Raw genomic sequence first — 13,484 nt, forward strand, 5'->3', positions numbered from 1 at the left:
TATGTTGAATTATTTTCTCAGCCTAGGTACAAAGATAAGTGAATTGGACATTTTGTCATTGGGTGCAAGGACTCTCATCCATTCCTGATCTTGCGTTGGCACCTAATTTGAGCTCAATAAATGTGCCGTTAGTCACAAGAGTAACTTGGTACTGAGTCAGAAACAGAAGGAGAAGCAGAGCTGTCAGGAACAGTGAAAGGAATAGGGCCAGGAAGAAGAGAACTTCTTTCTGTTCCTCCACACGATCAGATGACATCTTTGTTTCAGCATCTTTCAGGGCTAACTTTTCCTCCCCAAACTTAGGAAAGTTATTCTCTTCTTTTAAATGCTACCAAAAACGATTATATGGTCTTCTATCATCCTATAAGCCTAAAAAATGTGTCAATAGTACACAAGCCCTATATTCATATAGAATACAGTATTGGTAATGTGATACCTGTCATCATCAAGAGAACAATCTGCTAATTATTACAATTGAATTTAAATAAATTATTTAGGTTTATTTTTACTGGTGATCCTATTTTTTCATGAATATTATTTGGTTTTGATACAATTAAATACACTGCAAACTATCAATTCACTGTACTAATAAACAAGTAGATGAACTGAATATACTAATGAAACATTATGTATGCTGGTCCTTTTTGTCACTAGGTGGTAATGAGGAAAGTCTCCTTTTTACTAATGTTCATCTCTGTTTTAATGTTTAAACATATCGTAGAGGTTGGGCCAACCATAAATTTATTATAATGCCTTCTTAGAGCAAATATTATCAGAATTGAAGATTCTACCCAAACTATTCCCTCTTCACAACTGATAACTCCTGGTATATACCTGCTTTCCTGATGCGAGAAGTCATTGCCTTCAATTTAGGTGTCATAAAAGTATATTAGAAATGGTTATCTATTTTTATTATTATTACTTTTATACATTTTCAATAAAGGAAGATATTTAGAAGAAATAAATAGGATGATGAATGTCTTAAACAGGACCTTTACTTCTCTTACATTTACTTTTAAGACTTCACTTTTCTATATACCTAGATGAATTACAAAGATCCTGTCAAATTAATAAAGCTACCGAAATTATTTTCATCTATAAAATTGATTCTAGAGATAGAAAAATGAAAAAGGAACACTTGTCATGTGACTTGTGTTGCATATTTATAAGAAATCAGTTGTTTTTTTTATGGTTGAAGACTTAAATCACAGTTTGAAATGTATCCCCTATGACTTAAATAATAAAAGGAAACAAATTGAAAGATAAAAGAATTTTAAATTCAGAAATATTAATTACAGTGTTACTTTTTACATGTGAATATTTCCAAAGTGAAGACTCATATAATTTCATCCATCTTCACTTGGCCATGGCTAGACAGAAGCAAGGAAAATAAATGCATAAAACTTAATTGTTATACATGTGAGAAAAAGTGCATAATTTACATGTAAATATAATTCAGCATATATAAACTATATACATGTATATACAGTGTATATACATATATAATAGTTCTACACACACACATATACACATGATTGCCCAATTACACATGTGTTATTGCTCCTATTACTTTTAAAAGGCATATAGATATTAAACCAGACTTTTATAGGGTAAAATTAGTGATAGTTATTTATAATCTGTTCACCTGAATTTTCAGTTGAGGATTTTGAGCTAAGTATAAATTATAATTATCTATGTTCAGATTAAACTAGCTCAACTCACTTAATTCAAAATGGAGTGTTTTTTATTATCATTTCTTTTCATATTATCTTGACTTGTTACAGTCCTATGTCTCATATTTTGTAAAGCATTTCATTAATGTTTCTTTTGTCGTAGCCATTTTACAACATTAATTGGCTCAGACAACATAATTGCACAAGGATAGGACAGTATGAACAATGGATTTACACTAAATGAATCAAAATAATAAGTTGCAATAGTTAAAGAAATTCCTTATGTTTTTTATGTTCTACAATTGCACTACCAAATTTCATAGTGCTAGACACAGATTTCTCTCAGATATCAAGGCTTTAAAACTAACATTCCTAGTTGAGGGGAAAAAATAATTTTAAGCTCAGTCATTAAACTTTCCTTATAATCTCTCTCTGAACATTTTCATCCATACATATACATATATATATATATATACATACATACATATATATATGTATATATGTATACATATATACATGCATACATATACATATATATATGTATATGTATACCTATATATGTATTTAGTATTTTGTAATTGGAAGAATAATGTAGCTTTTTAAATAAAAACATAAATGCATCCACATAAATAATACTGTATATGATCAATAATACATTAAAACTGTTACTGTGTCAAACTAATATTTCACTTATAACTATTTTCCACTCACCATCTTTATAGTTAAAGAGACATTGCATTTTATTATTTTCAAATATTATTACTATAATTTGTAGTAAGTAGCAATGAATAATAACAAATTTCTGTCAGATCTGGGTCTGCTTCAGTCAACTTGGCCATCACTATGAGGTGAATTAGCGATCTTTTTCTCAAAAATAATTTTTATCACAACAAAAACATGGAACAAATCCTAATCATAGAAATTATAGTAATACCCTTGGTACTTTCTGAAAACCTATCTGGTATTATAAATTAAAGCTAACTTGAGTAATTCCAATGCACAGCTAAAATAAGTAGCCTAGCCAAAGGGGTAGAAAACTCCATGGAAGCAAAAATTTATCTCCTTGCATACAAAATTCCATTCTCGTATAAATTTATTTTCACTAAATAAAATTTATTCCTTATTCAAGAGTAAAATTACTACCTATATTTAAGACAAGACAGTTTTACTTTCTGTATTTAATAAATAAAATATAAACATAATGATCAGGTTATATTATAATTTGATATGATTTATGGACACACATTTTTCAAATGTCAAAAGCACCAGGATCATTAGGGATTGTACTTTAACTTGATTTGTATAATATGCCATGTTATGAATGTGTGCGTGGTTATTAAGGAGATGATGATAACTGTCAGAAGTATCTAGCTTTGCATTTTGGATTTTTATTATGAACATGCTTTCTACCACTCACCAGAGTATTTTATTGAGGAGGAATGGGGACACAATAAATCCCTAGTTTAGAGGGACTCTGTAGATCAGATTTTAAAACACTTAAAGGTGTTTAAAACACTGACTTTCTGTGCTTAAAAAAAAAAAAAAGACTTCACTTGTGAAGAAGGGATGGATGATTAGAAGGAATAAACAAAGTGAGATAACTAGGGAATAGCTAACTTATGGGATAGTAAAAAGAGAATAAACCGGAAAAGGAGAATGACACCTATTTAATTGTAGATCTGATCCTCTTGTGTAAGAAAAGCTACATTTCAATATTGTATGTAGAGAAATAGTGAATTAGGTTTTTCTTCATCTGAAGTAATTCCAATGTACTTTAAACAACAGAAGACAGAAAATTTAGGTACAATGTGCCAAATGTAAGACGGCCCTGAATAGTTACATTTTTTATTGATACATGTGTGTTTTTTATTTTATGCATACTCACGGTGATACCCATTTATAATTAAGAGATATATAAATATGTTCTAGACATTCATGGTTTTTTTTAAGTACAATGCCTTTATTTTTATATCAGTAACAGCTTTAGAAGCTGCAAGTTTTTTTATGAAAAAAAAAGTGATGTAAGGCATTGGTGACTTGTGGTGAATTACATTCAACATATAATTTCTACTACGGGCAGCTTGAGAAAACTAATAGAACACTGGCCTCACTGCACAATTCTGCAGCTACAGGGTCTGTCAATCTCTGGAGCTCTGCTGCCCTCTACTGGCGAAATGAGATAAGTGCCTGCCTTAAAGCTCCGGTTTCTTTGTATCAGTTTAGTTTCCTCCACAAGCAAGATACTGGCACCTTAAAAATCCAATTTTCTTTGGTTTCGCTCACATGTAAATGGATTATAACTTGGATTATTGTCAGATTAACTTTAAACATTATTTTAATATCATACAGAAAGAAAAACTCATTCAGCATCTTCTGTCTTAGTTCAAGCTGACTGGGGCCAGTTATAGTTAGATGGTTGGAAATAAAAAACAACAGTACTTAAATATAACAATGACAACTTGTACAGATAGCAGGACTCGGACAGTCAAATCGGCTCCAAGGCCTTGGAGTTTGATTGGTGTGTGTGTGCGCGTGTGTAATTTTACTACGTTTTTAAAAAAGAATAGCAATTTCACTTTCCTTTTTCTTTATGTCATTTACTGTCTTAAGGTGCATGGGTCCTTGATTCCTTTATTATCTCCTCTATATAATCTTCTACTTCTTAGAAACCTACTTCTTTATTTTCTCCCAATCACAACCTGCCTAGGAAAACTGGTGCATCGCTGGGTTTTTGAATTTGAAAGTCATAATCCAAGAGAAAAAACTCAACTACATAAATCAGATTTTTTTTAAGTCCCAGTTGTATCCTGGTATGTGATGGGGTGGTGGGTTATAAGATTTATCAACATCACAGTGCATCAAACTTGTTAATAAACTAGCTCTCTGTATAACAAGTAAAAGAAAGATTTTTTTTTTTTTTTAAATGGGAGCACGAAAGGCATGGCATAGCTGGAGTTTAAGGTTCAAGCTTGGTATCCTCTATATAATGTATTATGTTTTTCAAAAACTTTTTATTAGGAAAGCTATACCAGACGCATAATCACTATACAATGATTAAACATTACCTTTACAATTTATAATCACTGAAATTACAGAATAAATATATGCACATTTCTTTTGAATCTTTGTGTGTGAGAGAGAAAACATTAAAAGTGCTTCCTACAAAGCTGTTAGTGATATATACCCAGTTGCTTTTTTATTTTTTAATATTTTATATATATATATATATATATATATAAGAAAGTGCAGATGTTCTCCAAAAAATCTTGGCATCAGGATGAAGTGTCACAAAGAGGATGCTCATCCCTAGGTGTGCCTCCAGCTGTTAAACCACCAGGCTTCCGCTTCAGTAGGATCCAACCCAGAATATGACTTTTCCCACGGTGCTAGGAGAGAGCTGTACACTAGGGGTGAAGGGAAGATGAAGCTATGAAGAGTAGAGGAATGGATCAAACCCAAAATAATTAGATCGGGTTGAAAAGGAATAGGGAACCTGTGTTTGTGTGCGCATGCACGCACACACGTGTACATTTGTGTGTGTGTGTTCCTACACCAGAAGGAAAAGGCTGCAGGTTTAGGGACCTAACTGTGTGCAGGGATTTGTGATTAGCGTGTAGGTATGTGTGTGACAGAAAAAAGAGTGGGTGAGAACATTCGAGCAAGACCCGCCCCCTCCCTCCCCATCTTGCAGTTTCCAGGCATGCAGCAAACTGCATTGTTAATACATGTACAGAATCTGTGCCATGATGGGAAGAGGAAAGAACGCCACAAATATCAATTTGCTTTCCCCCCTCCCTGTCAAACAAAACTACAAATTAAAAAATATATATACTGAAAATAAAAAGACACATTGAGTTTTACTTAATTAGGATCAATACAACGATCCCCAATATACCTTATACATGGCACAGTCAAAGTCTCAAGTTTCAGTATAAAAAAATAATGATAACATTTGCTGGCAAAAGTCTGCGAAGGCACTTCATTGATTAATGATCTGAGTATGGCCCTTCCTCCAAATCACATCTGAGAGGGGAGAGCATACATCTGTATTTTCTAGTTATCATGCGGTTTCAGTGCTGTTCAGGGCAGGGAAGTTTGTGAGAATGGAGTTATTGGGACAAGTGTAAAGGGAGCAAGGAATTTATTTCTTTTATTTTCCTTTTCTTTTGGAAAAAAAAAAAAGCACTAATTTATTTTTCTTTTACTGTTAGAACCTATATGTTGTCTTCTCCAGGACTTCGAGGTAATCCGGCTTGGTTTGAAGTTTGGCCCTTAACTCGAGGTAATCACTTTTTTGGGTTTGGTGGTCTGTGAAGCCCTTTCCAGCCGAGAAGAGAAGGGTTTCTTTGAGCCTGGCGTCCTGCTGTAAGTCTGGGTACTGCATGCCAGGAGGGTGGACGTGCAGTTCCTTTAATTTGGGCACAGTGCCATAGAGACAATCCACGAATCCCACTGTGCAGGGGGCTGGTTGTGGCCTCTCTCGGTCTAGTAGCATACTGCTACCACCACAGCCTCCCCCAGGAGGAAACAGCACCACCCCGCCATTCTTCTCATGGTGGCGGAACCCAGCCAAGTCTCCCCCGGTTCCTGCAACTACCCCTGAAACTCCACCAACTGCTGGATGGTGAGGGTGATGGTGATTCACCGTCACTATGGTGTTGAGCTGGGAGCTGGACACTGCCAGGGCCCACTCCTTTTCTTTTTCCAGCAAGGTCCGGTAGTTGCTGTGGTTCTCCTTGGGTGTCTCAGCAAACTGCTCACTTCCTAGGAGAACCTCACCTATTCCTGGTGGTTGTGTCCCAGAACCCCCTCGTTCTGCGTTCCCTGCCTCCTGGACTGATGAAACAGCCGCCTCCTCCTCCTCTCGAGGCTTATAGATGGGGTTGTTGCACATCTGGGTAACTGGGTGGGGGATGTACTCATAAACGTGGCCCACAGGAGGAGCCTTCTCTGGGGAGGAAAGAGTGGGTCTGCCACCACCTCCACTTCCACCTCCACCACCTCCACCGTCCTCAAAAAGCCGGTGGCATTGCATCTGGATGCCAGTAAGGTCCACACCTTCTTGCCTCTTGCTTCTAAAGGGCAGCTTCTTCCGGCGCCGTCGGAGCACATAGGCAAAGAGGCCTGCAGCAACAAAGACTGCAGAAAAAAAAAGAACCAGCAGGCTGAGAATCAACACAGAAAGTGGCACAGGGCCCCCAGGGGGCGAGAACTCATAAGGTGATGCACTCGTTGGCCCCCCAGCAAGGTGAGAATCTCCAGACTGGGCTGGGGATGCTCCAGCTGGTGGGATGTGCAGCATCTCTGGGCAGAGAACTTCCAGCTCAATCGTGCGTACATCACGATGGGTGAGGTTCTCAGGGCTCCTGCAAAGCACATCACCCACTACACTGACTGAACTGATGGTTTCAATCCACTGTTTGAAGGGGACCAGATCACAGGTACAGTCCCAAGGATTCTCATTGAGGTCTATCTGGACAATGGCGTTCAAGTGTTCTAGGACACCAGCCACAGGAAGGTAGAGGAAGTAGTTCTTCCTCAGGTTAAGCCGGGCCAGGGATGTGCCTGCAAATGCATCTGTTGGCAGGGTCCTCAGCAAGTTATTGTTGAGGAATAGCAGCTTCAAGTTGGGCATGAGGCTGAAGGCTGCAGGCTGAATTTCTCGGATGACATTGAACTCAAAGTACAAGTAATGCAAACTCTGTAGGCCTCGGAACATGCCTGGTGTCAGCTTCTCGATATCGTTGCCATTGAGAAAGAGGCTCTTTAGGTTGGGCAGGTTGATGAAGGCTCCATCCTGGACATAAGAAATACGATTGTTCCCCAAATGCAAGAGATCCAGGGAGGAGAAATTCCAAAAATCAGAACGGTATATTTTCTGAATCAGATTGCTACTCAGGTAAAGTTTCTTGGCATTCAGTGGCCTTGGAAGAAGTTCAGAAATGTTATTAAATCCTCGCTCTTTGCAGTTGACAGTCAAGCCAAGGTCATTGATGTGTAAATTACATGTACACCCAGTAGGACATATAATGGGAATGGGTGGTCTGGTCTGGTAAGGAGCAATAGGAGGTTGATTTGGACCGGGGTACAAAGCTTGGGATGTGGAAGGTGGCCTTGGTGTTCGGGGCTGTTTTGTGGGCTTCGGCTGTTTATTTGAGGACTTATATTCAACAGAAGAAGCAGTAAAATGGACAGAAGACAACATTGAGGAAGGCTTAGTTGGCCATGCGTTCTCCTTGCTTGATGACAAGTGGGGAATCCCCAAACTAGCCTCCACCTCAGAGTCGGACAACAGGGGACAGAGTTCCGTCTTCCTGATTTCTCGCAGGTCCTTTCCATGGAAGTGGAAAGGGGTCTCACAGGTGATGTCTCCCACCAGGGCGGTGTAAGGAATGCGTTCCAGCCAACTCTTCAATTGCACTATCTCACATGTACAGTTCCAGGGATTTTCTTCTAGCTGGAGCTCCATCAGGCTTCTGCCAATGTGGTCTAACATTCCTCGGTAAAAAAGAACCTTTAACCTGTTTCCACGTAGGTCCAAATGGGTTAAGGAGACAGCCTTAAATAAATTGGTTGGAAGCATGGGAATGAGATTATCATTTAAAATCAGAACCCTCAATTTACTTAGGTTCCGAAATGCCCCACTCTCAATACGTTTAATGACATTGTAATCTGCCTGCAGATATTCCAGACTTTCCAAGCCAAGGAAGGTGTCATTTCTGAAGATGTCTAGTTTGTTTTCATGTAGATATAACCTCTTTAAAATCTTAAGACCATTGAAAGCTCCTGATTGAATGTCCTGCAATGCATTGTTCCCAAGGTTAATGGACACAGCGTTGTTCAAATGAAGAAAACTGTTGGTGTACAATTTCCTCATTGAATTCCTTTGCAGATACAGTTTAAAAGGTCTTGACCAGAACTCAGTAATCTGACTAATATTTGTAAATCCTTTACTGTCACAATGTATATGAAAGAGGCTTTCTTTAACTTCACAGTAGCATGGATCAAAACAGGGCTCATCTATTTCCTCTGAGTCCTCTATCAGGGGAATCGGGGTAGTCCATCCTAGAGCAATTGTGCTTAGAAGAATTATCCACAACATCCTCCCTCTGTGAAGCATCTCAGCTATGGAAGGTTTCATCATTCGTAGTTGCTTACAAAACTGCAACAGAAATAAAGATGCAGATTTTTAGCCTTTACTCATATGCACTATTCTAATTTACTCCTACATTTGGAGCTTTTTTATGAGTGAAACAAAGTTTAGCAGTTGTTGAATTGACACTCAAAATGATCTGTCAATATGCTTAATATGTCTTGTATTTAAACTTGGGTGACTGAAATATTGTGCCATGCAATGACATTTTTCTGAACCAAGACATACTTGGTAAAGGGCATATCATACGGACACAAGCAGCCTTCATTGCATCTTACGGCAATCAAAGGACTGGTATACAGTGATGTCTTTTAGATATAGGCATATTCAGTGAAATGGCAGTAATTTGGCCATTTCACCTGTTTGTCTGCTAAAACTTACATTGATATCAGAGGAGCCCATTACAGATCTGATTGGAATTCTGGTGGGAATTTTCTTTAACTATAGGTTTCTACTCATAAAAAGACATAGCATACCAAAAAGTTATTAGTTTAGAGTGTAATGAAGTCTGAACCCATTGCTCTATATCAGATGATATATGAGATGCTTGGTATCTCAGGAAAACTTAAGATTTTGCTTAAGAGATGATCACAATATACTTAATTATAGTGTATGCTCAGTATCACACTATACCTCCACCCTCTTTTTCCCAAGCACAGATTTTTAACATCTCCTTTAATTAATAATTTCTACATAGGTGTATCATTTGGCTATTTAAACCCTTTGGAAAGATTAGCCTTTCTACAAAAGGAGCCCATGCAGTTGTTAGAGTTAAAGATAATGATAGCTTAAGGATGCTGAACCTGGGAGTGTCTGTATCAAAACACTTGCAGAGCTTAGTTTGGAATGTGTGTCTGTGCCTTCAAGATCAACTGAGGAACCCTGTAAAAAGCTGGAATGGCAGGTGGCTGGTTAGAAGAGAGTTGGGTAGTTAAAGGCAAGAAAAGGGTGGAAACCTTGATTCTTACCTGCTGATAAATAATCTATCACATGACTTACATTTCAAAGAAAGACATCATTCTTTTCTAATCAGAAGAAACAAATACTGTGCACTATTGTAATAATACAGAACCTTCTTCTATGGCTCTCTTTCCTTGCTTTATATCATCAGTATATGAAAATGAATACATAAGTAAATTATATTAATGCAGTTTTATTAGATTGCCCTTTCTAAGTCACTGAAATATCAATCAAAATTGAATAATTATTTTTAATCAATAAAAATAAACCAGAATTTTTAGCGTATGCTTTCTCTCCTCACGTAAGATACATACATTAAGGAAATATTTTGCGAAGCCTCTGAAAACAATATGATATAATTTATAAGGAAAGTGAAAAGAATAAATCTTCACATTCAACTTGCATATAATGTACACAGCTGTAAGGATAAGAAGACCCATGAGAATGCAAAGAGAAATCCGCCTCGGGCATGCAATACTCAATTTTTAGAAACAATTAAATGAAAAAAAAGAGAGAGAGAGAGAGACAGAAGGCAGATGAAGCTACATTGCAGTATCAGTTAGTCTTCCCTGCCTCCCTTATAAAATATTAAAATCTACTTAAGTTCTTTCTTCATCATTTTTTAAATGTTTTTCTTGTTTCTGAGGTCCCTGAGATTTAGGTAAGAAAGGCGCCAGATGTCTTTGACTTACCTATTTTGCAGGAGATTTTTTTTTTTTTAAAGTATTGAACATTGGAAGAAAAAAAAAAAAAAAGCTTGAGTTTAAGGATTCTCTCCCTCTCCCTCCCTTCCTTTTGCTGAAGCTGAAGCAAAGGGGGATAGAGGGGGTGGGTGGGGGAGACGAAGAGAAAAAATAAAAGCAGCAAGCTTGAGACGTGCTGGGAATGCAATGGGCCTTTCAATGGGCTTCTTTAGGATGCAGAACTGCCGCTTGGCACACTCAATAGAGGAGGGAGGAGAAGGGGCTGCAGCAGGCTTCCAGCTTCGCCGCCGCTGCCGCTGCCGCTGCCGCTGCTGTGGCTGCTCTCTCTGGGTACCAGAAGCACATCATTGGGCACTGGGAGGAAGGGCGGGAGGGAGGCAAAGAGGAAGCCAGGCTCAATCCCAGTGCAGAATCTCGGACTTCTCTTGAGCTGGCTTTTTTTTTTTTTTTTTTTTTAAATGTGTGCTGTAACCCTGGATCCGGCTTTCCACGTCACGAAAATGAGCTCCAAGAAGGGAACGCGCTTAGCTTGGGGTCGGGAGCGAGCACTAGGAAGCCCTGACTGTACAGTGTGTGTGTGTGTGTGTGTGTGTGTGTGTGTGTGTGTGTGTGTGTGTGTGTGTGTGTGTTTAAGGGATGAGAAAAGAAGTGGAGGGGTCCAGATAACAAACTGTCAAAATGAGAAACAGTGAAGCAGAGGCCAACCTAAGGAAAGCATTCCTTTGGTGGGGAAGGTAGAGGATGGAGGACTGTGGACATTTTTTCTTTTCTTTTTATTATAATTATTTTTAACTCTCAAGGAAATCATCTCCTGTTTTGCTTCTCTAGTTTCCAAAGCTCCTGTCCCTAGTGCAGACTGGTTGTAAAGTAAGATTATCCTTCAGAATTATCCTTTCCATAGCATAGACACTCCTCTCCAAAGACGGGGATAAAGGGTAATTCAGATCCCCGAAGGAGAAGAGCTGGATCTAGCTGATTCTGCTTAGGAGTCCCGAGTAAGAGCTCAGGCAGCCTGAGTGACTTGGACCGAGTTTCTCCTGCATTTTGCTTCGATCTCTTTGCACCAGGAATCCTTTTGTTGTGCTGCAGCTCAAAGCCTTCGATTTCCCCTGGATTCAACAGCCATGTGTTTGCTTCCACCTTTTTAAAAACAGAGACAGGCCAACGCAGACCGCTTGGTAACAATGGCACATTTCACTTTCTTCTACCGGAAAGACCTCATGGGGATAGGGGGCAGCATTTCAGGGTTTGGATTTTTTTCCTCGACCCTCCCCAACCCCGTTTTTTTGGTCCAAATATTTCTCCGTGATATTTGGGGGAAGAGGAAGATAGGGGGTGGTGAGGGTGGGGGTGATTGAGCGAAGACGTTGCAGTGAAGAGGGGCCACCAGATCACAGTTCACAGGAACCCTCTAAGAAGGCTCGACTATAGAACTGGCGGTGCTACAGTGCTACCTACTTAGGAGGATAGGCAGCTTAGCGGGGAAACTGGAGAGAGGCAAGTGTGTAGCAAAGGAGTCTAGTTAGCGGGGACTGTATGGCATAGATTGCCCTTCGCCTCCCCCTCCCCGCACGCCACTCCACACTAATCCTGTAACCAACTCCTGGGGAAGGGAGGGACTTTCTGGTCGCTAAGAACTGGACCGAACCTCAACTGCCCAAGGACTCAAAGTTAGCGGATAGAGATGGCTTTCCCTTAAAGCACTTTTTACAAAATCAAATTTTAAAGGGGGGAAAAAAAACCCACTTATCAGTTTTGTACCAGAATGGTACATTATATATACAATATATATGTCACTCAATGGAACATAAACGTTCCGTAAGAGTCAGTCATAGAAGATTTGCATCACATTTTGCATTTTAAATGACCGCACAAGTGTCCTCCGCTCCCGAGTAGCTAAGATTAGAAACAGCAATCACAGTCTTAGTAAGCAGGAAGGCAAGCTTCTCTAACACTCTACACCCTTAATGTTCCAGACCCACCCTATTTCTCAGGTCGCAACTGAGCCGACCATCACCGATAGCCTGAACTCAGAACCTGAACAATCCCGTCTCCTTCACCAACTGCCAAGCTACCCCCTCCCCCGCCACACACACCACCTTTGGTACCCAACGTGCAAAGGCGGCGACTGTTTCACGGATCATATCGGAACCCATGATGCGATGGAATTGATGGGTAACCGGGATGCTTCTCTGAGCTTCCCGTGACGGTAAATGACCATCACTGCAATCGTCCTCTGTTCTCTTCTTAACTACATCCCCTCAAGTTCTTGATCTGATCCATGTCCTAAAGGCTATCTCACCCCTTTTCATTTATCTCAGTATAGCGTGTCTAAGTGATAGGAAGAGCTCCAAAAGTTAGGGGATGGAGGGCCCTGAAGCCCCGGTTTCGCCCGCTTCCTGCTGGGAGCGCCCGGCATCATTTGTCCACGGGGAGGACAAGAAGCCCTTTCTCCCCCACAGTGCCCCCTTCCTCTCTCCCCCACCCCTTTGCCCGATCTCCGAGCCCACTAATCTCTCCATATCTAGGATTAAATATTCCAATATGGAAGCAAAGCGATCACCCCCCCCCCCAGAACAAATAATTAAAATGCTGCATCATTCATTTTCTGAAGAGGTTTGAGCCTTCCACAGATCCCAATCTGCTGTCTCCAGGCGAAACGCACAATGGGTATGTTTAGAAATGGAAAATGATTAAAACCTCAAGCCGTTTTCCTTCTTTTACAGAACGAGTGAGCGACCCACTGGGGGAGGGGCCCTTCGCTCCGACACTTGGCCTGTTTGTTGGAGTTACTTACATTTTCCTCCCCTAGAAAAGGGGTCCAAGGGTATGTTAGTCTCCAGTACCATTCCTTCTACCATTGTCCTTAACAACTAAATGAACCGTTCAATAATGCAACAAACGCCTAGCACCTGTGAACGTACAGAAGAGCCAAACTCTGTACGCTCTACAGTGCACATCCTACCAGCGAGAAATACTGGTTTCAATTAGGCA

The 13,484-nt window shown here is 39.6% G+C and overlaps 1 protein-coding gene across 8 annotated transcripts in view; it reads right to left on the reverse strand.

The window, feature by feature from the left end:
- Positions 1 to 2,303: 2,303 nt before the first annotated feature.
- Positions 2,304 to 13,484, reverse strand: part of SLITRK3 (SLIT and NTRK like family member 3) — a 90,797-nt gene continuing 79,616 nt past the window's right edge. For 6 of the 8 annotated variants that reach the window (XM_082687956.1, XM_082687955.1, XM_082687953.1 and 3 more), the window contains one exon: positions 2,304 to 8,835. In XM_082687956.1, coding sequence (XP_082544082.1) covers positions 5,881 to 8,817 — 2,937 coding nt within the window. In that variant the 5' untranslated portion in view covers positions 8,818 to 8,835 and the 3' untranslated portion in view covers positions 2,304 to 5,880. Of the gene's footprint in view, positions 8,836 to 10,424; positions 11,631 to 13,287; position 13,484 lie in introns of those variants that run through there. The other 2 variants (XM_082687957.1, XR_014299871.1) reach the window with 2 other exon arrangements.

This window comes from Mustela nivalis (genome assembly GCF_964662115.1).
Source record: "Mustela nivalis genome assembly, chromosome: 1".
NCBI lineage: Eukaryota > Metazoa > Chordata > Mammalia > Carnivora > Mustelidae > Mustela > Mustela nivalis.